Source organism: Suricata suricatta, chromosome 4 (assembly GCF_006229205.1).
Source record: "Suricata suricatta isolate VVHF042 chromosome 4, meerkat_22Aug2017_6uvM2_HiC, whole genome shotgun sequence".
NCBI classification, from domain to species: Eukaryota; Metazoa; Chordata; class Mammalia; order Carnivora; family Herpestidae; genus Suricata; species Suricata suricatta.
Window position 1 is genome coordinate 86,876,065 of NC_043703.1, and position 26,007 is coordinate 86,902,071.

At 46.2% G+C, this 26,007-nt stretch overlaps 1 protein-coding gene across 3 annotated transcripts in view; it reads left to right on the forward strand.

Moving 5' to 3' along the window:
- The first annotated feature begins 6 nt into the window (after positions 1-6).
- The window catches only part of CHST10 (carbohydrate sulfotransferase 10), a 31,110-nt gene continuing 5,109 nt past the window's right edge, over positions 7-26,007 (forward strand). The window contains exons 1-6 of one of the 3 annotated variants that reach the window (XM_029937144.1): positions 7-149; positions 2,108-2,177; positions 11,180-11,286; positions 11,848-11,979; positions 19,529-19,620; positions 25,111-25,345. In XM_029937144.1, the coding sequence (XP_029793004.1) occupies positions 11,244-11,286; positions 11,848-11,979; positions 19,529-19,620; positions 25,111-25,345 (502 nt within the window). In that variant the 5' untranslated portion in view covers positions 7-149; positions 2,108-2,177; positions 11,180-11,243. Of the gene's footprint in view, positions 150-2,107; positions 2,178-10,223; positions 10,248-10,998; positions 11,084-11,179; positions 11,287-11,847; positions 11,980-19,528; positions 19,621-25,110; positions 25,346-26,007 lie in introns of those variants that run through there. The other 2 variants (XM_029937147.1, XM_029937146.1) reach the window with 2 other exon arrangements.

The following is a 26,007-nucleotide window of genomic DNA, read 5'->3' on the forward strand; positions in this document are numbered from 1 at the left end:
GAGGGCCCCCGGGCGGGGCGGGCCTCCCGCGCTCCCGGGACGCTGGAACCCCGCGCGTTTCGCCCCCAGGCCCCGAGGCCCGGGCAGAGCTTTGCCTCCAGCGCCGCGGAAGGGCCGAAGGACCCCGAAGAGCTTCGGCTCCGCGGAGGGTGAGCTCGGGGACCGGCGGGGTGGGGTTTCATAGTCCCCGGGTCCCCGACCCCCACCCCCACTCCATCCCGAGTGGACAGGAAAACGGGGTGAGCTGGCCTTTCTTTGTGAGCACCATCCCAGTGTGTTTTGGTGACTTGACCTCTCTAGTTGGTGGGATTAATGAGAGGAACCTTCATCACGTTAATTATGCAATAAGGCGGCGTCCTTGCCGCGGGATGGTGTGACCGGTGGAATGATTGATACTTGGTGATCTAAAATTTACTTCTTTCGTCTTTGGCTGAGAATTGCGTTTGTAATTGGGTGGAAAGAGAAAGAAAATGTTCCACTTGGGTGCAAGGAGCATGCAAATAGAGAGAGAGAGAACGAAAGCGAGCGAAGGAACATGTGCACCCTTCCCTAAGTGCACTATTAAGCACGTCTTCGGTGGGTGAGAGGGGAAAGGATGGTTGGAAATGCGTCTTTCCCGCCATAGTGCTGTCAGCCCTGGTTTTGACAGTCGAAGGACTGGTCAGAAGTTGGAGGTTGAGGTATAAATTTCTGCACCACTGGCTAGGAAGATGAACCAGGTTTTCCAAAAGCTGTCGTTTTTGTTTTCCAAGTCTCTAAAGGCAGGAAAGGGCCGGTCATTGAATGAATAGTAGGCAGTGCAGCCAGGTTCTGTCTGGTTAGCTAAGCGGGAGGACTGTCATAAAGGGTTTTTTTGTCTGAAACACCCAGTGTCTGGGGCTTTGGGCCATAAAGAGTTGGGTATTGGTCAGTTTTAACTGCCAGAGTGAAAAATGTCTCAGACATTTTTAAAATTAGACAGTTCAATTTAGCTTGGGCTTGCTGATCTCTAGTACCTACTTATTCACTCTGAAATTTTCAGTGACTGGGTTAAAAAGAAGAGACACAAAGAGAACCTACCCTTCCCCCCCCCTTTATAATTATGAACCCATCTTGGCTCAAAATTGGAATTTCAAGATGGAAAGAAAAATCTTTCCATCCTTGCTCTTGACCCTGAAGAACAGCATCTCAAAGAAATACCTGAGAGGAAAATTCTTTCCTTTCCCAAAGTGAAAACCAGAGTGCTTGCAAAACTGAACAAAGAAAGAAAAGATTCAGGAAATGTCTCAGGCAATTTGCAGTTATATTCAGATCATTTTTCAAATGCGTGAGGTTATACAATAAAAAGGTGGGAGAAAGCCAGAAATAGAAATGGGAGAGAGGTGAATTCAGGACCTTTGAGATTGCAGGAATGAAGAGTCTTTTTCTTCTGATACAGGTCTGGAAGAATCTGGATGTGAGTACATAAAGCTTCATCTTTACATCTGCATAACATGAAATTCATTTTAATTTTAACATTGAACTCTTAAGAGTAAAAGGAAACGCAGTTAGGCTGTGCTACAGGCATTCCAGGCAGTTTGGGTTATATTATGTGTTAAGTGAGTTGTATGTTTATTTTGCCAGCCAGCTCTATTAAATCTGTAATCTCTCTAATTCCACGCATTTGGCTTGTTTCCAGTTACTCATTCGTGATGTGTCATTTGGCTAGAATTTGCCAGGGTGTTACAGCCTAAGGAAACACAAAACCCAGAGAACATCCTGCATTGGAAGATTTCACCATCCCGTCAGCCTCTACAGGAATTCTGTACCCAATGTCAAACATAAAATAGTTGTAATAGGATTTAATTATTTTTTGTGACAAAAGTGATTTCATTTTTTGTATGAAATTATAGGACTGTTTTAATCGGGTCCCTCTTTTGGTACATTTAGAATATTTATTCATTCGTCAAAAATTCCATATACAACCCACCTCTGAGTTGAATGCACCTTCGTAAGAAACCTGTTGTGCGAACTGTACTTGAATAATCAAAGTGGTTAACTGTTTCCCAAATAGAAACCCAGTTGTATTAAGTAAGATGATTTTATAATTTTTAATGATGCTTATTGTGTTTTTAATTATCCTATACAGTGACAGGAGGAACCAAGAACCTCAGGCAAAGCAAATACTTCAAGGAAATGTGGACCCCAGGATTCAGAAGGTGCGTGAAGGAGAATGTGATCTCCCTAGTTATTGGAGATTCCTGACATTTAGGTTTCGTACTGCCTCTTTTCCTGCTTTTTGGAGATTTGGGGGAAATTTAAAACTCTTAAATAGTAGCATGTACACTTCTACTTAGAACTGTTTCCTGAAATACATCAGTAGGAGCACCCTCTCTAGCTGGGGCCAAGGGGAGTTTGGTACCGGCTGAGAGCAGTGCCTGACTGCCGCAGGCCGTTCCTTATTGTTACTCAGGAGAATCTGTGTTAACCTCTGGCACGTTCTTTGGCTGGACAGAGTAAGGGGTGTGTTTTCATCCTGGTAACTAAGGCTGATCATTCTGAGACTGTAAATTGTAACGATCATGGCCCAGTAGACAAAGGAAATTTCTGAACTTAGATTAAAAGAAGCCGTATGAATTTAGAAGTGACAGTGACTGTCATAGCACTGTATATATAGTATAAATTCATATACAACATTTAATCTTACTACCTTGTGATTTTTAGTGATTTTATTGATTAGGTGATAACATTTTCACTCAAAATCCAAAGATACAGAAGGGTTGATTGTAGAATGTCCCCAGTTGCTGCAGCCCTCAGCTACCTGATCTCCCTTCCTATCAATCCCCTAATGCATAGTTCCTTGTGCATTACCAGGCTTTTTTGTTGAAGTTTCCCTTAGTGCTTGCTTATGTTTTGAATGAATGTTTTAAAAACTGAACACCAGACTCGTGATCCTTTCCCTGGAGTATGTATGTGATGGGGGTGGGGACTCAGGAGTTGGCAGCTCAGTAAAGGACCCTGGATGGATGCTTTATCTGGGCCACTTCCTAGCCCTCTTGCTTGCTCAGCATGAGGGACACTGTCTCCTTGCTACTTTGGGGACACTGTGACACCAACCAGACTGTTGGCTCAGGTGCAGCATCTCTTCTCGGCATTCCCCTTACCCTTCTCTGTTCTTAACCATGGCACTTAGCACTTGATGTGATCATATATATTAATAGCTCTATTTATTTATTGCCTCTCTACCTCTAGAAGCACCACGAGAACAGGGAGTGTATGTTGCCATTTCCCCGAGGCCTAGAACAGCTCCTGGCTCAAAGTGGGCACTTTGTCAATACTGCTGAATGAATGACATATGGGGAAAAAAACTATTGTAAACAGAATTAAATGGGCTTATATACCGCAGGACTTTTTCAGAGCCTTTAATAAGCAAGTGTGCATAGAAAAATTAGAATAAGGCAGGTGGGAGTCAAGCTCTTCAGCACAAACCCAGAAAGATTTTTTGCTTTTGGATGGTAGCTCACACACAGGGAAAAGCCACTGGTAGGAATATTATTGGCAGCTGACCAAGATGGATTTACAAGCATTTTTTTGCAAATGCAGGGGAGGGAGAGTTTGCACTGGAAGATGGTAATAGAACCAAACCCATTGTTAGTCATTCCAAACATGTACAATATGTGCTGTCTTTTAGTTGAGAGAGAGAGAAAGAGAGGGAGAGACTGGGATTTCTGGTAGGTTCAGCTGTGTTCTTGCTTCCCTCCCCACTGCTTTCCATATAAGAGGGGAAATCACCTTAACTGCTAGTTCTGACTTGTGGGTTTTCTGAGTCCAGCCCTCTGGCTTGGTTTCAGAACCTGACATCTTGAAGTGAAACTCTCATTTAATGACTGGACATAAGAAAGCTCTGAAGATGGGTATGCTGACTCCTGGGGCCCCAAGGGCCCCGTTCAGGGCTGCGCAGCGTGACCACAGGGTGCCTGGGGCTCGCTCAGATTTGCCACCTTTAGCTGCAAGAGGCAACTTGGGAGTTGTCTTGGCTCCTTGAACAAAGGAGAGTTAATTACAGAAAATGTCAGGCTTTTTAAAGGCCATTTGTCACCAGGCTGCAGGGAGAGCGGTGGCCCTTGGCAGGGCCATGGAGGGAAGACTGTTCATTTCACGCCCCAGTCTCTGCACACAGAAATAGTGAGTCTTGAGGGTGTCGTATTTGGACAGAAGGCAAACCCCATGGAGAATTTGTATATTCTGGGGAAACAATGCAGGTAGTGGGGTGGGCTTGGAGAAGTTGGGCCTAAGGGAATCTGGAATGCCTTTCTTTTTGTTTAAACAAATGGAGCAAATTACAAGGTCAGACCAAATCCGAATTCTACAGAAGCTAGTTGCCTATAGGTGGGAGGACTAGAAAGAAGAATAAATGGGAACAGTGATAGAGGTCTTTGATTCCAATTAAACCTCTTTAAGCTGTTTTTTCAGAGTACATGTAATTCAGAGCATCAATAGATGCTAGTTGACAGATAATCTTTTGCTATTAGTTTTCATTCTCATAATGGAAGGAAGTGGTGGGAGAATGGCTATTATGTCAGAATGTCTAGAATCTGCATTTTAATAAGACCCCCAGGGATTCATGTGGGCATTGAAGGTTGAGAAGGGCTGGGGGCCTGGACCAGCAGTTCTTAGACTTGGCTGCTCATTAGAATCCTGTGCGGAGCTTGGAAAACAGGTCCTGGATCCCTCTTCAGAGATTTATGTTGTTTGGGCTTCAGTGTTCTTCAGGCCCAGGACATTGCTATAGTATCTAAAAGCTCCCCAGGTGATACTAATGTACAGCCAGGGCTGGAGCACTGCCCCAAACTTAAAGTCAAACACCATTAGGTAGTTACCTAGACTGAGAATGCATATAGTCTCAAAGCAGAAGCATGCTCTGGCTAACTGGAACCCCTAGTCTGTAGGATTTCTAAAAATGCAACCCATCAGATATTGTGGAGCTTACTAGTTTGTGTTTGGTTTTTAGAGACCTCAACTCCAGTGATGATGAGCTGGTTTTTACAGACCTTGATAATGACGACGTTGATGACGATGGTGGTGGTAGGGGAGGCGGCAGTGGGCTAGGAGGGTAGGTCTAGGTGGTGATGTGAACCACTTAGCTGGGTTAGAACACTCCTACTCCACTTACAGAAATGAGGTTGAGCCTGGGGAATGCCCAAGTGGATGGTGCTTTACATTTTTGACTACGTGCCTGAGAAATACCTTCAAAATTTAAATCAGATCATGACACTACTACCCTTCTTCTCATGGAAAACTCTCTTCAGTGGCTTTCCATTGCTCACAAGGTGAAACTAAATTCCATAACTGCTATTTAAGACACGCATTGTCTGACCATATCTGCTTTTGCTCATCTCTAACCGTGCTCCTGAAACTCCAGCCACAGGGGCTTCCTTTGGTTACTCAGGGGCCCCTGGCTTACTCCTTTGTACCCCTGGGCCACTATTCCTTGCTGGTCACCTGGCCTGGAACCTGCCCCTTCACCTCCTTATGTAACTACTGTCCCTAACCTCTTCATCCAGGTTCTGTCCCATTGTATTTTCCTCTCATAGCACCCTGTCTTCCTACCTCATACCACTTCTGGGATAGACTCTGATGCATGTGCGTCTATCTGTTAGGCTACAGGCTCCATAAAGACATAAACTGCGTATGTGTTTGGTTTGGGACTCATTGTTGTATCCATGGCATTTTGTTTAATGGACAAATTTACATTTTCATGATGATTTTGGCAAGTAAGTATTTTTTAGGTTATTGTGTCCTTCAAACTATACGCAGATATACATCTAATCGTGTTTGCATGTTGTATGTTGTAAACCATAGCAATAACGGTCCTGAGGGGGGGGCATTTTGAGAGGGCCCAGGCTTTAGTCTTACTGGTTCTGGTTGGCGTACATAGCACATGACTTGGAGAACATGTCCTGGTTTATCTAAATTTTTGCCGTGACAGCTTTTCCTCTGAAGTCTATGTGTAATTTGTGAATTTCCTCACTGTAGACTACGAAAAAAAAGGTAAGTGCTTAAACACAGTGCATCTCTCCATCTCAGACTCCCCCCTCCTCTCGCCCCCACCAACAAGAGGCTCCCTAGAAGGCATCTGTATGTGATGTAGTGTTTCCTTGCAGGCCCTGGGTGAACAAGCCTTCCCGCCTTCTGCAGGAAGCCCTGCCTTTCTCTGCAGGGGAGACCACTGCTTCTGTCAGAGGAGCTGAGTCTGACCACCTGTAACACCCCCATGGAGGAGTGGGTGGGGGGTACAGGGGGTCAGAGCCAGGCGGGGGCATTAGGAGCTTCCAGCCTTATTTGTAACACTTTCTTTCTTTTAAAGACACCCAAGTAGGTACGGCAAAACTATTAGAGTCCAGAATCTGTTTTATATTATTCTTTATACTTTGTGTTTTAAATATTAAATTATTTTTAAAAGCTAAATGAAAACTAGTGAAAATGTATTTACTAAATATTCAGACACATGTTGAATTTGTCACTTAACCAGATTTTCTCCTCGCTGGAAAAGTGTTTACCATCCTTTTCCAAGTGGTAAGGAAACTACAGTTGGTGGAAGTCAGGTAGAAAAAAGAAACAGAAATAAAAACACCAGGGTGCGTGGATGTGAGTGGCATTATTTGTATTTTACCAGTTTTTATTATGAAATGGATACATGCTTACTGCAAAAGCTTTTTTTAAATATATAGATGCACAAAGCAAAATATAACTGCTGTCATCTTCTCAAGATTGTATTCTATACATTACATGTATATATGTGTTTATATGTGTATATAATCATATGCCTTCATATATATAATTTTTTTACACATAGGGTTGCACATTCAGCTTTGCAACTTGCCCGTTTAGTTTACAGATATAAATTGACATTTTGGATTTATGTTATTGGCTTGCCTTTCAGCACAGAGTTTTATTTAAAATTTTAAAAAATGTTTTGGACTTCAGTGACTTTTGTTAACCCCCCTGGTAGTATGTTTAAGTTGTATGTCTGTTCAAATGCATGTAAGTGCTATGATTTGATTTATAAAATGTGATTTTATTTTCAAGTAATACTGAAGTCCTAGGAGCTTTTAATTGTTTTCTAGACTCAGGTAATAGATTTTTTTAAATAATAGTTTATTGTCAAATTGGTTTCCATATAACACCCAGTCCTTCTCCCCACAAGTGCCCCCCACCGTGGCCATCACCCCTTTCCTCCATCCCCCTCCCCCTTCAGCCCTCAGTTCATTTTCAGTATTCAATAGTCTCTCATGATTTGTGCCACTCTCTCTCCCCAGCTCTCTTTCCCCCTTCCCCTTCCTATGGTCCTCTGTTAGGTTTCTCCTGTTAGACCTATGAGTGCAAATATATGGTATCTGTCCTTCTCTGCCTGACTTATTTCACTCAGCATGACACCCTCGAGGTCCATCCACTTGGCTACAAATGGCCATGTTGCATTCTTTCTCATTGCCATGTAATACTCCATTGTGTATATAAACCACATCTTCTTGATCCACTCATCACATGATGGACATTTAGGCTCTTTCCATGATTTGGCTATTGTAGAAAGTGCCGCTATGAACATAGGGGACATGTGCCCCTATGCATCAGCACTTCTGTATCCCTTGGGTAAATCCCTAGCAGTGCTATTGCTGGGTCCTAGGGGAGTTCTATTGACAGTTTTTTGAGGAACCTCTATACTGTTTTCCAGAGCGGCTGCACCAGTTTACATTCCCACCAACAATGTAGGAGGGTGCCCGTTTCTCACATCCTAACCAGCATAGGCAGTAGAGATTAAACATGTAACTACTGTCACATGGATATTGGAGAAATATTTTGAGGTTGAAATTGGGGGCCTCATCCTTTAAAGAGTTTGGAAACTCTCGGGTAAAGGGTTGGGCAGGGTGCCTTCAAAAGTACCTTCCAGCTCTCCAGAGTTTTCTGGTAAGTTTCTAGGTGGATATAGTCATTCAACAAATAATAGTTGTCAACTTCCTGAGTGCCCAGCACTATTCTAATCCTTGGTGTACTCAGGGGTGCTTACATTCCACTGCGGGAGCAGATGGTGAACGAGTGAAAACATTCAGGCTGTGGTAGGTGCAGTGAGGACATGAAACAAGGCAGGATGATGGAGAGAAGCTTTTTGGGGGTTCAAACAGGGTGGGGGTCAGGCAGAGCTGCCTTTTCCTCTGCTGTGCATTGGGAGGGGAGCAGGCCTTGCTTATCCCACATTGATAGAATCCCCGTGGTCAGCAGAGAGCGCTCCCTTTCATGGGGACTATCCTCAGGTTCTGTGGCCTCTAAGGAGGCCTGCAGCCAGGCACAGAGTCATTGGCAGGCATCAGCCTGGTTTGGGTAGCTCTACTTAAGACACTGGTGAGGGCCTGTGGTTTTATATCCTCAAGAGAATATGTTTCAGCAGAAGCTGTGGTTTATGCATGTGAAGCTCTCTGTAGCCCCCATCAGAGTCCTCAAGTGTCTTGGGCAGTTCATTCTGCCAGGGGTGAGAGGGAGGCGGGAGCCTCACAACTTCCCTTCTCCCAATCCGGATCCGATGCAACGACCAGACTCTGGGCAGGAGAGGGCACATTTGTTCAGGAGGAGCCTAGTTGAAGTCGCTTTCCAGGTTGAACAGGTTTGAAGTAAAATTGCCATCTGGAAGAAGACACTGGCTGATGTAAGTTGTGGAGGAGGTCCTCTGGCATGCTCTGTCTCAGAGGGACCTCACGACACATTGGTGGTTTTATCTGACAGATGAGACAATTGGATAGAAGAGACCTGCCTCCACCCTCCCCGCCCGGCACCTCCAACCCCAGGCCTGGGTAAAAGAGTAAAGCACTCCTGGCTTGAAATTAAAATCCAGGACTTAGTATGGCAGGCACAGCTTCAGGATAATGCAGGTCTCACTATTCAGGGAGCCTAGTTGTAGAAATCCTATCCCTCAGCCACCTGGAGAGCAGGTGATATGACCCTTCATTTTCATGTAAGGCTGTTTATTCATTATCTCCCTACTTTTATGTAGAGGTGAGCTCAGTGGGGCCAACTCCAATTGGATCCCTTCAGATTAGTTCCCATTAGAAAGATTGAATTCTTAAGCCATAAAAACCTTCCAGGTGCTGGCTTGATGGCTGGGGCGGGTCCTCAGGGGCTGGAAGTATAGCTCTGAGAAGAGCAGGACACTGTAAGTGGGCAGTGCCAGAAGGTTCCATTGCTCTGCAGAGCAAGCATGTGTATGAGGGACGCAGCCCCAGGTGGCTCCTCTCCTCTGTATTCACGTGTCCACACCACTTCTCTTAGCAAAGCATGGGTTGCAAGCCCAGGCCACTCAGTCCCCAGACCTGTTCTTCATCCTCTAAGACTTCCTGAAAACTGGTACAAGGGAGCAAATGTCCCTCTGTTCTGGTTGCATACCTCCTGCCTCGTACTTGTCTCCTTTCTCTTGACTCCCTCCCCAGCCCACACCAGCTCCTCTGCCCCTCTGCTGTTCTGGAGTCCTCCCACTGTGACCCATGGGGACAGACCCCTTCAAGCATCACTGTCTTGGAGGGACAAGTTCAGTGGACTCAGGACTGCAGTGCCCTGTGCACTGGCTACAGTCTGTGCCTCATTTGTCTCTGGAAGAGAAGGAGTAGGAGTTCAAGTCCCCTGGGATGAGAGTCTTGCCTTTCTTTTCCTGTCTTCTTGAGGCAGGCCATATTGTCGCCTTCATTTCTGGCCACCAAGAAGGCTGTTTGCAGATGAAATTGGAAAGTCACAGAGGATGAATTTATGTTTATAGAGGGACTGATATGGGCCACTTAATCCTCATGACCGCCCTGAAAGGAGTAGGGCCTTGTCTTAGAGGAAGGGAAGTCAAGGCTTAGGGAGGTTAAATGACTTGGTGAGTCACAGAGCTGACAAGTGGTGGAGCCACTGGGTCTCTGCACTGTGCCTGCTGCCTCAAGAAGAGAGAGACTGAAGGAGATAGGGAGACTCAGCTGAGGCAGGCAAGCTGGCTTCAGGTGGTTAGGGAGGGGTTGGCATGCCCCATGTTGTGTAGTGTAGCCAAATAAAATACAGGACTTACAGTGAAACTCAAACTCAGTGAGACAGTACATAGCTTCTCGAAGTATAAGAATATTCCATATAGTATTTGGGACATATTTCTACTGAAACATCATTCACAGTAGAGCCCCCTTATCTATAATTTCACTTTCCCTGGTTTCAGTAACCCACGGTCAGCTGTGCTCTGGAAGCAGATGATCCTTCTCCTGATGAATGGCCAGAAGGTCAGTTAGCTGCCTAACGCTGTGTCACTGTGCCTACGTCATTCACCTCACTTCGTCTCCTCTCATAGGCATTTTCTCGTCTCCTATCACCACAAGAAGGGTGAATACAGCATAGCAAGGTTTTTGAGAGAGTCCACATTCACATAACTTTTGTTATGGTGTACTGTTAGAATTCTTCTACTTTATTATTAGATATTGTTGTTAATCTCTTACTGTGCCTAATTTATAAATTAAAGCTTCCTATAGGTATGTATGTATAGGAGAAAACAGACTGTGCAGGGTTCAGTACTGTCTGTGGTTCCAGGGATCCACTGGGGGGGTCTTGGAAAGTATCCCCCATGGATAAGGGGAGACTGCTGTATTCTTCATCTGAAATTCGGATATAACTGGTTGTCCTCTACTTTTATTTATTGAATCCGGCAACCCTCTTTGAAGGCTCCGGGAAACACACTGGGTCTAATGTGTGAGGAGTCCCTGTTAAGATTTGGGCCGCACGGCAAGTGGTCAGTTCCTATTGCAGGATGTACTCAAGTGTAGGCTGGATAACCACTTGGTAGAGGGAGTTCAGGTTTCAGATGCCTGGTTCCAGTGAAATTCTGGGACACCAGTGTTGAGACAAGCAGGAGAGTTGATTACCTGGGTCCTCACTGAGCTCTGTCCCGGCTGGCGCTCACAAGCTCTCTGAAGTCGTCTGTCATCAGCACCTGGTTGAGAGGACCAGTTCTGCCTGCTGCCCAGGAGTGATGGATGGCCTCAGTCAGCCAGTGAAAACCCACCCAGCCCGGCATGGTTTCTTTAAGTGGTTTGGTTTGGCTTGAAGAAGCACTGTGTTAAAGGTGAAATGAAACACACTTTTTTTTTTTTTTTTTTTTTGTCTCCCTTGCCAAGAATTGACTGTGACTTCCATGTTCTTTATGTGTTCCCTGCAACAGAGTGTGACTTGCCTAACCTGCTGAGGACAGACATGCCCTGCGTCATTCCCTGGGCAGTGATAGCATGAAAAACACCCACCCCCAAGGCCCTGCGCAGACTCTTGCAGGCAAGTGAATGGAGAGAGAGAAGCTCCAGTGTTCATTTTGACTATTTTAGAGATTCTCTAGGTGTGGCTAGAGAATCTTGTCTTGTCAGCATGTTAGGATTTTACACAAGGGCTGCTTGTAATTGCCTCAGTATGGCTTCTGCCTTCTGCAGATTACCATGGCAAAGGTCTGGCCCTTGGCAGACCTCCCTCTGCCCACCTGCTTCCAGACCTTGGCTGTCGCTAGGCACCAGGGACGTGTTCTGATGTTAGCTTGGACCAGAAAGGAATCTGGAGGCAAATCAGCAAAAGCAAAAGCTTATCATGTATTCCAAAAACAAACAGAAATAGCTCCTTTCCATTAGAGTGTTTTAAGTTTGTTTGAATTATCAAATGATAAGTTCATATTATTAAGAGTAAAATTTAAGTTAAATAGTAAGTCAGAATACCCTTGTATCAATAGAAAATCTTTCTCAAATATTTGTATTGATGCTATTAACTAAAATCACCTGTTCTTTTTGTTACCTTTTGTTTAGTTGATTTATTTATAAGTGCCAGGCGCATTTCACTTTTGTTTTCCAGGAAGAATTACTGAATGGCTGACATTTGACAACATGCACCACCAGTGGCTTCTGTTGGCCGCATGCTTTTGGGTGATTTTCATGTTCATGGTGGCTAGCAAATTTATCACGTTGACCTTTAAAGACCCCGATGGTAAGTATGCTTCCTTGTGGGATGGATTTCAGCCAGTCCAGACAATGCTTTGGTATTGTTCCTGGGTACAGGCACAGATGATCTTTGTCACAAAATCAAAGGAACTTGAATGCCAGAGGTGACCTTGGAGGTCACGGCATCCGATTCCTTCATGTTACAGAAGTGCAGGAGAAGGGGTGGGAAGGGACGAAAGTCTTTTCCTTACAGGTCCCCTGAGGCAGCTGGAACACACTTTCTCTCTGGGCTTCCTTGGTGGCCTCTTCCCAGCAGCACCATTCTCCGGAGCACTTGGTGGGCTTCCGGCTTGGGAGAGCCCTCAGCTCAGTGTCATCATGAGATGCTGCCTTGATGGGCCAGCATCTCTGTGTTCTAGCTAGTGCTGTGCTGGTAGCCACGTGTTTGAAAGCCACCTTCAGTATATCGGAAGGATGGTGATTTAAAAATGTGTTGCATAGTTTGTTTTTTTCTTTAATGTTTATTTACTTTTGAGGGAGAGAGCAGGGGAGGGGCAGCAAGACAGGGGGACAGAGGATCCGAAGTAGGTTCTGTGCAGACAGTAAAGAGCCCGATTTGAGGCTTAACTAACAAACTGCAAGATCTTGACCTGAATGGAAGTTGGATGCTTTAACTGACCGAGCCACCCAGGTGCCCCTGTGTTGGGTAGTCTTTGAGGACTTTTTGATTCCCCTTACTTGACAAAAGTGTTCAGATGAAGACATAAAGTGCACCAAATCCAGCCTCAGAAGAGCATATTTTAGTTTATGACCCTGACCTTTGCTTACCTAGTCGTCGGTGTTTTTTTCTGCAAAATGGACATCCTCTGACAGCTCCGAGATTGACCTGAGTACAGTGAGGCTCTCTGTGATCTGTGAGGTTGCTGGGTGTATGTAAGGAGGTGCACTGATGGTCATCTTGAACCCCAAAGGCAACTCCTTCCATGGCAAAGTCAAGGCAAATGGGAGATGTTGAAAAGTTCATGAACAGATTCAGGGTGGCCTGAGGACATCTGCATAATAGGGAGGATGCTTGTGAACATGGCTGTGCACGGCATCTTCACTCTGCACAGCCCTTCGCCCATTCTTCTGCAGACGACAGCCTTTAGGAAAGTATCTGTTCCAGCAGTTTTCCCCACTTACGCGGTGGCTGCACAAACTGTGCCATCTTGCGTGGCCAGTAGGTTCTGGGCCCTGCTCCAGCCCACAGAGCTCCCTGCCATGCTGAGGGCTGCCCAGTGTTCCCCAGTCCCCATTCTCATTCGCTCGCTCACTTGCTCTTGCCCTCTCACCCTGTCTGAGAGGAACAGGGCTAGAGGCAGATGTGCAGGCCAGAGAGGGAGGCCCTGAAACTGGACCCGTGAGGTGGTTCTCAGCTCCACAGTCCGCACTCAATAACTCAGCTCCTTCATGCTCGGGCCTGACAGGCTGTCATCACAGGTGCCACCTGCACCTTCCAGGACCCCTTGTGAGAACCCGAGAGGTTCCCATGGCCTCAGGAAGGCTGTGTGAACTGCAGGAGCATCCCAGCGCACTGTGGATAATCACAGAGAATTCTGGTTCACACCGGGGGCCTCTGTCAGAACAGCAGGCACTGAATCTTGGGGTGTCATTGGAATCTGAGACAGTGGTCCCAGCTTGACCATTTGGATGTTTCTCCAGCTGCTCCAGCACAGTTACATGTACCTGTGATGGAGATGCCTCGTTGAGGGTCAGAGACCTGGTTCTCATTAGAACCATCTGTGGGACGTTGTGAACCTTTCTCTGCCGGCCCAACCAGAGGCCAAGTGAGTTCGAATCTCTAGGAGTGTGACTTGGGAGAACCACAAATGTAAAGAGAACAGCAGCTGCTGAGGATGTGAGATCATTGTTTTTTATTCTTAATGTTTTGTTTATTTTTTAGAGAGAGAGACAGACAAACAGCATGAGCAGGGGAGAGTCAGAGAGAGAGGGAGGTACAGAATCAAAGACAGTCTCCAGGCTCTGAGCTAATTGTCAGCACAAAGCCTGATGTGGGGCCCAAACCCATAAACTGTTGAGATCATGACCTGAGCTGAAGTCAGAGGCTTAACCGCCAGAGCCACCCAGGCACCCTGAGATCATTGTTAAGACAGGTCTATGTCCACATGTTTAACTCAGGATTCCCTTAAACGTCACGTAGTAAGGAAGGCACTTTCAAAGGCAAGTCAGGAGGTTAAGTTGTCTGTAGTTTATTTTGTTTCAAAAAGTAAGAGTATATATAATACTTTTTATGAGACTTCCACAAAAAATACTTAAGTAAGTTGTGTGCCTTGAGTTGTAATATTCTCTGGCAGAATACCCTCTGAAGAACATGTCATTCCCCAGTGGTATCTGATAAGCGAGGTGTCATCCTGCTAGGATGTGACAGGTTCCATGCTGAACGCTTTCAGGGAAAGTGTAGAAGCTCTAGAGGGCTTTGTGAAGTGGAGCAAATAGTGAAAGGGATAGAAGGTGAAACCTACAGGGAAAGATGAAAAGCCTGAGGATTTTAAACCTGAAGGAAAGATCTGTTTGGTGCTGTTCACCAAATATCTTTTGCGCCCCTGTGTGTTTGATGTGGTTAGTGGGGACGCAGGGGTGCCGACCACTTCCAGTGGGGACCTTAGAGCCAGTGCACGCTTAGCCCCCCTGCCCCTCTCCCTTCCCTGGGAAGCATGGCACATACCTGGGAGGACAGTGTCAGCCCACAGTGTGCAGGGAACTTCAAGTGAGAACCCTTTGTTGTCAGGCCCCAAACATAACCCAGCCTTTCTTCAGCACCCAGACCTTACCTGATTGTCGCTAAGTGCCTGGGTGGGATCACGAAAGTGGATGTTCACTGGCTTTCTGAATGAAGGAAAGGAGCTCACATGCAGGGGGTCTTGCCAGTCCGGGTCATTGAGCAGGGATGGAGCACCCACGAGAAGTCAGACACACAGGCTCCAAGGAGGCTGTGAGCGAGGGCAGGGTTTGGTGGGTACAGCCACTTAGCATTTGTCTGGAGAGGCGTTTAAACCCCCCAGTGGATCTCGCAGCTGCACAGGAAACTGAGGTTTGTGAACATGTAGCTGGAAGGGATTTTCTCACGTGCTGGAAGTTGTTTTACTCATGTTCACAGTGTTTTGGCTTTTGAACCAAAAGCGCAGTGTGAAGTATCATCACAAAGAAATAACTGACAACACAGTGCTCTCCTATATGAGGAGGTTCCCTTTCCCGGGAAGCAGACTGCACTCCTTGGTCTCAGCGTTCAGAGAGCCGACTGTAACTCTGCTGTTTGTGGGGCTACTCCTGCCCTGACCTCTGGGAAATGGGGCTCTGTTCCAGAACCTGCCAGGGGACGTGTGTGTTTTCTTTTTACCCTCCTGTTCTTAATCATATCCCTGCTACTTAAACTGATTGGAAGAGTGGGTTTGTCTTGAAACACTGTTTAAAGTCTCACTTACCTTTAAAAATAATATTGTATGGTCTCTCTTCAGCTCAGCAAGGAAGCCATAGAGATATTTGTGACAGTGACTCATCCTTGGTTAAAAAATGTTAGTGTCAAATTGATCTAGGTTCAGTTGTTCTAACCGGCCGGAACCATGGGGAAATAAATCCCCTTCAGTGATGGGAATTGGATGGCATGGTATGGTGAGACTTGGAATAAAAAACATCTTTGTGAATTCAGTGTGTACGTGTAGACCCTGATTTTTCTTCTCACTTCGATTTGACTTCCTCTTCCAATCTTTTACCTCCACTTAGCCCCTCACCTTGGCTGTTAGTCACTTAAGGGCAGAGCTCATGACTGGAATGTCATTGGATGCCTTCTGCCTGCTTGTGATGGACAGGTGACTGACGCTGGGTGGCTGATGCACAGTGTGGTCAGGGAGATGAGCGGATGTGATCACTTCTAGAACAACAAGGAGGTACATCACTTGGCATATTTAAAGACATTTTATAAGACATTGTAAATATCCTTGGCCATACCTACAGGGTCAGAATCCTTGGTTCTGGAGCTGGAGGCTTGCTCCTAAGGGTCAGGATGGAGAACTGCCCCTTGATCCTAGTGGGGATAATAGCATCTGTGAAAACAAATGGTTGTTGTCAGAGCAACAGAAATAAAACCCAAATGTAAACTGTGCTACCAGTTTTATTTGAAGCAAATATCAAGAGGTTTAAAATCATAAAAGTGATGAAAACTGGCTGGTGTTTGTGGTACTGGGGGTGAGGTGTCCCACAGCTGCCGAAGCTCGTTCTGTATGCTTCTGAGTGTGTGAAACAGGTTGCTTCAGAAACTCATGGCTAAATCAGTGTTTAGAATTCAGAATAGAGTGTCCCATCTGAAATGTTATTAAGGAAGCGGAGGATTCTGCAAAATCCATTCAGCCTGTGGCAGAGCTAAGCATTGCGGCACTAGTCTTAGAAGACACTGTCAGAACATGAAGTGACCCGACGGGCCCAGAATGTGAATTTTCTCGTTAGCATGTCAGTGCTGAGGTGACAGGTTGCAGGGGAGGAGGATGGATAGAGGCTGGTCTGCTGGAGTCCTTGGAGTGCATTCAGGAGCTTTGGGGGCTGAGGGCACATCATGGATAGGGCTCCTTGACCTTCCTGCAGGCATAGACGAGCTCCTGCACCACAGCTTTGGTGAGGGTTGCATTTTAAATCACACGTAGACAAGAAAAAAGATTTTAGTAGCATTCCTAAAGGTATGTGGCAAAGAGGTTTATGTTGGAGTCCGATAACTCAAAGGCATGTAACAGGTCAGGAGAGGGGATTCTTATTTTTGTCAGGTACGTCTAGGACGTTTTACCTCCCTGGCCGAGGAGGATGCCAGCCCGGGTGTGCACCGGCAGCAGTCTGGCCAGGGGCCTAGGGGAGGGGGACAGCCAGGCCGGTGCAGGCAGGGAGCTGCAGTCCAGTGTGCATGCTGTCAGTGACCCAAGAGGAGTGGGTTTTGATTATTTTTTAAAAGTGAAACAAATGTGCCTTTGTTTATGCTTTGTTATGCTGATTTTTGTGCTTTTTTTTGGCATTTACTTTTTCTTTCTAATTAATGCTTTTAGGCTTTGCAAAAAATTTTTTTAATGTTTATTTATTTATTTAGAGAGAAAGAGAGAGCGTGCATGCATGAACAGGAGAGAGGCAGAGAGAGAGGAACAGAGAGAATCCCGAGCAGGCTCCTCACTCAGTGCGGAGCCTGACTTGGAGGCTTGATCATGTGACCATAAGATCATGACCTGAGCTCTTACCAAGAGTTGGACACGTAATCAACTGAGCCACCCCGGTGCCCCTAGACTTTGCAAAATTTTGGAAGCAGATGTTTCTTTGATTATAAAAATCTGAAAATTATCTTCAAATTCTATTCAGATGTTTCCCCCAAATCAAGTTTTTGTAAATTATTACTCTGGATTGGTGTTTTGTAAGATACATCTGGTCTAATCTCACTTCCCATGAATTTTTAAACTAATGTGTAAATACTAACTTGACGGCTAACTTGTTTTTGTTCTAATTACGCTTTAATTTTGAGACCTCCATAGTGTCATATGCAGTGGTAAGAACACAGAGTTCTGTGTGCTCTTTACTCAGTTTACCCCAATGGTAACATGTTCCAGAACTATTGTGCAGAGTAGCTGTCACAGTGTTGACATTGATACAGTCAAGATGCAGCATCTCCATCACCACAAGGACGCCTAGGTTGCCCGTTTATAGCCACCTACATCCCTGTCCCTGCCTCCCACCCCTGGCCCCTACCCCTGCCTCCCTGTCCCTGCCTCCCACCCCTGGCCCCTACCCCTGCCTCCCTGTCCCTGCCTCCCACCCCTGGCCCCTACCCTACCCACCTTGAAAACCACTAATATGTTCTCCATAATTTAAGAATTTTATGTACAGTATGTGACCTTTTGGCTTTAGCTTTTTAAAAAAAATTTTATGTTTATTTTTATTTTTGAGAGAGAGAGCATGAGTGAGGAGGGGCAGAAAGAGAGGGAGACAGAATCCAAAGCAGGCTTCAGGCTCCATGCTGTCCATACAAAGCCTGGTATGGGGCTTGAACCCACAAAACGGGAGATCATGTCCTGAGCCAAAGTCGGACTCTCAACAGACTGAGCCACCCAGGTGCCCTGACTTTAGCTTTTTTTATTCAACATAAATTCCTGGAGAGTCATCCAACTTTAGTTGTGTGTATCAATACTTTGTTCCTTTTTATCGCCGAGTAGTATTCCTTGGTGTGGATGCACGACTGTTTGTTATCCATTACCTGTTGAAGGACATCTGGGTTTTTCCCATTTTGGGGCTTCAACAAATGGAAGTGTCTATAAACATTTGTGTATAGGTTTTTGTTTGGATATAAGTTTTCATTTCTCTGGGATAAATGCCCATGAATGCAATTGCGAGATCATATGGTAGTTAAATGCCTAGGTTTTTTTGTGTTTTTTTTCTTTCTTTTTTCTTTCTCTCTTTTTTTTTTCCTTTAGTGGCTGGGATGGTCAAAGGGAGAGAGAGAGAGTATTAAGCATCCAACAACCTGGAGGCTTGATCCCACAACCATGAAATCATGACCTGAGCTGAAATCAAGAGTTGGATGTTCAACTGACTGAGCCACCCAGGCACCTTAGTGCTGAGTGTCTAAAGAAACTATTTTCTAGAGTTTCTATGCCATTTTACATTCCCACCGGCCATGCAAATTAGTCAGTGTCTCTGCTTTCTCATTAGCATTTGGAGTTTTCACTATTTTTTATCTTAGCCATTTTGATAGGTCTGCAGTGGTGCCTCATTGTGGTTTTCATTTGTATCTGCCTACTGGCTAATGACATTGAAGAGCTTTTCAGTGTTTATCTGCCATCTGCAGATCCTCTTCAGTAAGACAGTCGGTCCCTTTCTTGCCCATTTTCCAATTGGATTTTTTTTGTCTGCAGAGTTTTGAGAATTCTTTACATGTTCCAGACACTAGTGCCTCGTCAGATATGTGATCTGCAGATATCTGCCCCCAGTATGTAGCTTGTCTTTGCATCCTCTAGGAGTTTTGCAGAGTAAAAGTTTTTTGGGGGGAAAGTCACTTTATCAGGTTTTCCAAAGATTTTCTCCTAGGTTTTTTTTTCAAAGTTTTTGTTTTTGTTTTTACATTTATTTATTTTTGAGAGACAGAGCGCGAACAGGGACAGAGAGGGGAAGAGACACAGAATCTGAAGCAGTCTCCAGGCTCTGAGCTAGCTGTCAGCACAGAGCCCAATGTGGGACTCGAACCCACAAACCGTGAGATCATGACCTCAGCCAAAGTCAGACGCTCAACCCACTGAGCTAGCCAGGTGCCCCTCAACGTTTTATTACATTTAAGTGCTGATCCATTTTGCATTTGTTATTGAATAAAGTGTGAGGTTCAGGGAAAGTTTTTTTTTTTTTGTCTTGTAGACATCTAGTTGCCGGAGCATCGTTTGTTGAAAGGCCTCTCCTCCACCAAACTGATGTCGCACCTGTTGGGCATATTTGTGGGGGCCTCTTTGTGGGGCGTCTCTTCTGTCCTGCTGATGTGTGTCTGTTCCTCCATGAGAACGTGCTTTAACCTCTCTGTCTCCTAGCATACAGCTCCAAACAGGAGTTTCTGTTCCTGACAGCCGTGCCAGATGCGGGGAAGTTGCCTGGAGAGAAGCACTTTCTTGAGGAACTGAAGGTGGGCACGGCAAGGCAGAGGGCGCTGAGAGAGGGTGCCTCTCCCCGATTTAGCTGTGATGTCTCTTTTCCACCCATTCTGGCCCCAGTGGGTCCCCTGATCACACAGGAACTAGCCTCCCCTCCATCTGGGTTCATGTCAGCGGGTTTCCTCTAACCATCACTTTCTGCTGTGTAGTTGTGGCTTCTGTTGCTTCTGCACCTTTCTGCTCATCTTTTTAGCTTCTCTTTGGAGGTGGCAGAGTCACATCTATTTTTATGTTCCTCACGTTGCTTTGTACATCATGGATCCTCTGTAAATGTTGATTATGTTGAATTCCTGACCAGCTGAGAGGGAGCCTTGCCAGGGGAATGGAGGATGTTGGGCAAGGTCAGGAGGAAACCAAGAGAATGGGAAAAGGTCTCTGACCTAGAATCATGTAATTTTAAAGTTAGGAGGGAGTACTGGACAGAAGGCAGCTAATCTCACTTCCAGGCACTATGGATAAGAGAACAGGCTAATCGTCTGGAATCATATGTACATTAGTGGCAGAGCCCAAGACTGCTGACTGCCACTCAGTACTCTCCTTCTGTGACATTCTAACTCCCAAGTCTTTCTCCCCAAGCTTCTTTTACACAAAAATTCCTCATTGTTCTCGAGCCAAGATGAGGGGCATACTCCTGAGATTCCACCCCTCACTTCCTAACCCTCATTCCATGACTGGAAGATTTGGTTTGCAGTTATGCCAAAAGGAATGAAATGGGTAGACCGAGCTAGAAGGCATTTATCAGCCCAGAATTTAAGACACAGAGAAGGAGACCGCTCCTGTCCTTGATTTGCACCAGAAGGGCAACAAGTTGGACCCTGACAAAGTCTAGAAAGCGTGCGCCTAGCTAGAGGGAAATACTGTTGACAGGTTTGCAGGATGCTGGTTGATTCATCCAGTCTGCAGAACTCCCTAAAGCAGGCCTAGAATGTTGCTTTTAGGTTGAGGCATTTCCAGGGCAAGGGAAGAGAGTGGATGGCCCGCAGAGACAGGAAAGCAGAAAAACCTAAAGGAAATAGGAGCATGACCTTAATAGAAAGAGGTAAGGAAGTAAACGTTAAGTTACTGGGATCAGTAATGGCAGAGGTGGGGAAGAGTTTCAGAAGAGGAATGCAGTGTTCTGAGACCAGGATGCTGCTAGGGTGCTGTGGCTTGAGAAGAACAAAAGTGACCGTCCGGGGTAGGGGGGCACTCTTAGGGGACAGAGGAGCACTCTTCCTGCAAAGTCTGTTGGCCTCCAGGAGAAATTGTGGTTGGAAATACGTCTCCAGAATGTGCCTTGCAGTTCACAGAAGACTTTACTGAGTTTTCATCTTACTTGTCCTCAAAAACAGCCCTCTGAGCTGTAGGTATTTTTATTCTTATTTTGCATTTAGAAAGCGTGAAGCTCAAGGAACAGAGCCAATGTGTCAGGGACAGCAGGTAGTGGGCTGGGACTTTCAACTATATGCCCCTGTCCCCTACACTTCCTTGCATCAAGGGGTGTGAGGGAGTGGGGGACAGTTGTCAGACACAGTGCTCTGAGTCATTAGATGTTAAACTCAGCAATGTTTTCCCAAAAGAAAGGTGACTTCTAAAGGTGATCATGTTGTGTAGCTCACATTTTTAAAAGATTATTTTGTGCAGTTGTTGAGTCATTATGTTGTGTACCTGAAACTAATATAATGTTGTATGTTGGTTATACTTCAGGTTTTTTTTTAATGTTTGTTTATTTTGCATGAGCATAGGAGAGGCAGAGAGAGAGGGAGACACAGAATCTGAAGCAGGCTCCAGGCTCCGAGCTGTCAGCACAGAGCCTGATGCAGGGCTCATACTCAAGAAGAAATTGTGACCCTAGCCGAAGTCAGAGGTTTAACTGACTGAGCCACCCAGGTGCCCCAAGTTTTAAAAAACTGCAGAAGAAAGTTTACTTTGTGCATAATAGAGTTGAATATTTGAATAGAAAACAATGCCAGTCATTAAACTGGTTTAGTACAGTTGCAAAGGAAGATGACAGAAAGCCATGCCAGTCTATTAGCACCATTGAATGAGAAATTGTCTTCCTTTATATTCAGTACTTTAGCTTGAAGAAAACCAGATTTGAAAAGGAGGGAGATTTTTCTGCAGTTTCTTGAGAACTTGTTTGGGGACACTGCCTTGTGATGCACTGTTCCTGAGTGTCATCCGTGATCCAAGTTAGATCTGAGGTTTAAAGCAATTGGAATAGAGTGAGGACAGGAGGCAAAGACCGTGTCGATAAGTGAATATGAGTTGGGGTCAGGGAAGGAATGAGGTTAAATTAGACTCCATCTATGAAAGCAAGAAGGCCAAGGCCAGGGTGGTGGGCAGGTGCCCCTGCTCTCTAGGGAGGAAGGGAGGTCCCTGGGAAGGATCAGAGCTGGGGTAGGTCTGCAGGTGCCTGCTCTCACTTCTAGAATGTCTTGACCTCAGGAAGTAGCCGTTAGGAATTCTCAAGATACTCTTCCCTTCCCCGGGGAAACCCAGGAAATTTTGCCAAACCTGCGCAAAGGTACATCAGGGAGTTTGGTTATGGTGTGGTGTGGTGGAAGCCTCTGTTGTCCCAGTCTTTCCGGGGTCCTTGCTCTCATGTGTTCTAGAAGGCTAGGCCTTTCTCCCCCGTTTTGTAGCTGACCTGGTCCCAGGGGAGGACTGGTTGTTACAACTGCCCCATAAATGTTTGCCTTGAAAGCCTAGTGCATTTTAACAGATAAAAGGGCATTTGGGTCATTCAGTAAAGTTAATTTAGGGGACTATCTGGTTTGAATTCTTGGGAAGAAGTTCTGTATAACTTGAATGAATAGACAATAAATAGCTGCAGAAACATTTCAAAATGCTGAGGAAAAGGGCCACCGTGGAGATGGCCAAAGGAGTGGGTTTGGAGGAAACAGAATCTTTATTCAGAACTGCCTTTCAGGATGCTTCTTGGAAAGTCAGGAGATCTCTGGGCAGACATTCCACTGTGATGTGAACAAGGAGGGGTTAATAAGTCACTGAGGACAGGGTGTCCCTGAACTACTGAACTGCCAGCATGTCCCCTCTGCCCGCTCTGTCTCCCTCATCTCCTACCCCCAACACACACACACACTCAGGGCGTGTACACCCCCCCACCCCCCCGTACGTGGACGGTGCCACACATCTTTACTCAGCTGAGGCTTCCCTGGTGTCTCCACAGAACACTGCAGTTGCAGCCAAGCGTAAAGACTCAGTAAATATTCATCAGACAGTTGATTCTACTGAGTGACAGAGTAGGATTTTGAATCAGGTGTTAACAAAAGCCATTTCCGTTATGGATATGCTGTTAGGTCTGAAGCAGTCCCCAAAAGTATACATCATAATTTGGAACTTGAGCTTTTTCATCTTTTTCAGTTTTTTAAATCAACTTTCTCTTAAGAAGGAAAGTCAAATGAGCCCATTTTGTGTCTGCTTTCCTTGCCAACCTGACTCATATCTGATTCATTGGGCAGTGGAAAGGCCCTGTGGCCACTTCAGGAAGTGGCTAGAAATAATGGTTGTCACTCTGTAGAAAAGGGGAGGAAGGAGACTGTCCATGGCCAGTAGGAAAGGGACAGACCAGCCCGGGAAGGAAATTCAGAGGGCACTCTGGCACAGTTGTGGCTTTTAGTTAGTGAAGATCATGCTGAAGGAACAGACAAAAATGTGCTATGTTTGCAGGGCCACCTTTCGATACATAAAGTACCCAGATGTGGTAGAAACCATCTACAGAGGACTTGGAACAGTTTTCTAGGACCTCCTAGAGTCTTTATAGGTGCTCCCCCCACCAGCCAATATTTTTAAAGCATCTTTTTTTATAAAGAAGTAAGATATACTCATTGTATATTTTAAGGAAATAGCCAGCATTAAAAGGAAAAAGAAACATCAGCTATGGTCCATCGCAATCCATGATTCTCTTCAATCACCATCAGACTTTTTGTGTGTTTCCTTTTTAAAAGACATTCATTGTGGTATGACACGTTTGGTGTAAGACTCCATGTCCTGAATGGCAGGCACATGGTTACGTGTGTTAACCTGCGTTGATGGAGAGGGGCAGGCTCTGCTCACCAGTGGTGTGGGAAGTGCAGCTGCTCTGAGCAAATGCAGAAGCACGTCAGCACTAGTTTCTGCTCAAAGGAGTCTTCCCACTCGGTGGGAAGATCCACGTGAGCCAAGGGGCGAGGACTGACCCAGAAACCCGCCCTCCTCCTAACCTAGGCCTTCTAATCTAAAAGGACTTTCTGTTGCACATAGGCTCCACCCTGCCCATGTGTCCTGAGGAAAAAAAGGCATTTTCTGAACCAGATTGCAGAAGGCTCCCTGCCTTCCAGGCACATCAGCCGCGAGACCCATTACTGACCTATCCTGGCAAAATTTTTAATGTGCTGGAACATGACAGAAAAAAATCCTACAGGCACCCAGTAGTAAAATGGGTTGTCTACAAAGAGTGGCAGTGAGGTGGGCCGCAGGCGCACTTCTCTGTGGCGGTCAGTGCCAGCCCAAGACGTAGGGCAAGTGCGGACTCGGTTTTCACACTTGAGTTGTACTTTATGTGTGAAGGCTGGCTACACGCAGACTGGGAATGAAACTACATAAGGGGAGAAACTACTGAGAGACCCACTCCAGAAACTCTGAGGTGAACTTCCGAGTCTAGACGGCGCACAATAAAAGTGCACGGCGCCCTTGTGCAGCTTGCACCCCGACCTGAGACCCAGCTGGAGGCCGTGCCCCCCCGCAGTTCCTGCATCCCCGGCCAGTTGTGAGCTCCCACGCCCCCTTTCCCTGCAGGCAGGGATCTCTGGACCCATGCGCCCGCCGTCTTCTGGTGGGAGGACGTGCTTCGGCACCTGCCCACAGTGGCCACGCTTTGGCACAGCTGACACCACTGCTGCACAGAACTCGTCTCTCCCCTTAAGCCACCCTGCAGAGAAGCTTAACTGTGTGCTTGTCACGGAGGAGGGGGAGTGATGGCTTATGCATTTTTAAAACCCATACTGAATGAGTGTTAATTCATTAATAATTAAATCATGGTTTTAATTACACTGTTTTACCTGTATACCAGAGGATCTTCAAACAGCACTTGTGTGGAGGACTGGTCCTTAGGTACAGTCCACATATATTCACTCAGAATCATGCGGAAGGAAGTGCTAGGAGCAGGAAGGGGGCAGAAACTGGCCTGCACTAAAATCCCTGAATGCAAAGTACCCTGCTGTGTCCAAGAAGCTATGGGCCACCGTGTTTGCCATCAGAAAGTGTTGTCCAGGCTGTCCAGGCTGAGGAGGAAGAAACATCCTCGTGTCTCAGCTGAGCTTTGATCCCGCATGACCATGTGGCCTGAATTCCAGGCCCTGAAGGTGAATGGTGCCTACAGAGCCCTGCTCTTCCTGTGAGGTCAGGGGACAGGGCCTCCCTGGTGGCTCCTATTTTCTATTAACAAAGCCCTTGTGCCCCCTTTGCCTCCTTGTCACTTGCAGCCGACCGGGAAAGTGCTTTCAGACAGCCGGCTTGTTCAACCCCTGGTTTATATGGAGCGCCTGGAACTCATCAGAAATGTCTGCAGGGACGAAGCCCTGAAGAATCTCTCACACACTGCCGTCTCCAAGTTTGTCCTGGACCGGATATTTGTCTGTGACAAGCACAAGATTCTTTTCTGCCAGACTCCTAAAGTGGGCAACACCCAGTGGAAGAAAGTGCTGATCGTGTTAAATGGTGCGTGCGGCGCCCAGTGGATGTCTGGGGTCAGTGGACGGCAGGGTTTGCCTGGGGAGGGGCCCTGTGGCCTGGGCAGGGGAGGCGGAGGAAGACAGCAGGGAGGAGCGGAAGGAAGAGACAGTTGTGCTGGAAGGGCTGGTAACCTCACAGACAGCCCTCTGTTGTGGTTTCCCCGTTGATGTTGTACTTTAAAAGCTGGTGGTTTAAAAGTTTTAGATCCTGAGGTTTTCAAAGACCTCTGCTTGCGGTCAGAATCCCCTCACTTTCCACAGCCGAATCCCTGTCTCAGGCAGCCTGCCCACCCCCAGCTGGACCCCTTCCTTCTCTTCAGATGCACCGCTTTGCTTCTTAACTGTTGCTAAGTCGGGGTTCCACACTCACTGCGCTGCCAGCTGCCCCTCTGTAGTGGAAGGGCCTGTGCCCAACCCTGAGAGGGGAGCCCCCTTCACCCACAGATGAGGCGTTATGTGCCACTTGGGCAGAAGGAAAGAATCCCCACTTTACACTGAGCTGCCTTGGTCAGAGTATTCAGTTGACTTGCTTCAGGAAATCGGATCTTTATTTGGGAACAAATTAGATCATTGAAAAGTGACCTCATATATTACAGGTTTTGATTACTCACTACTCTCTTTAGATGCCATCTTTGTTTAAACTCCAAT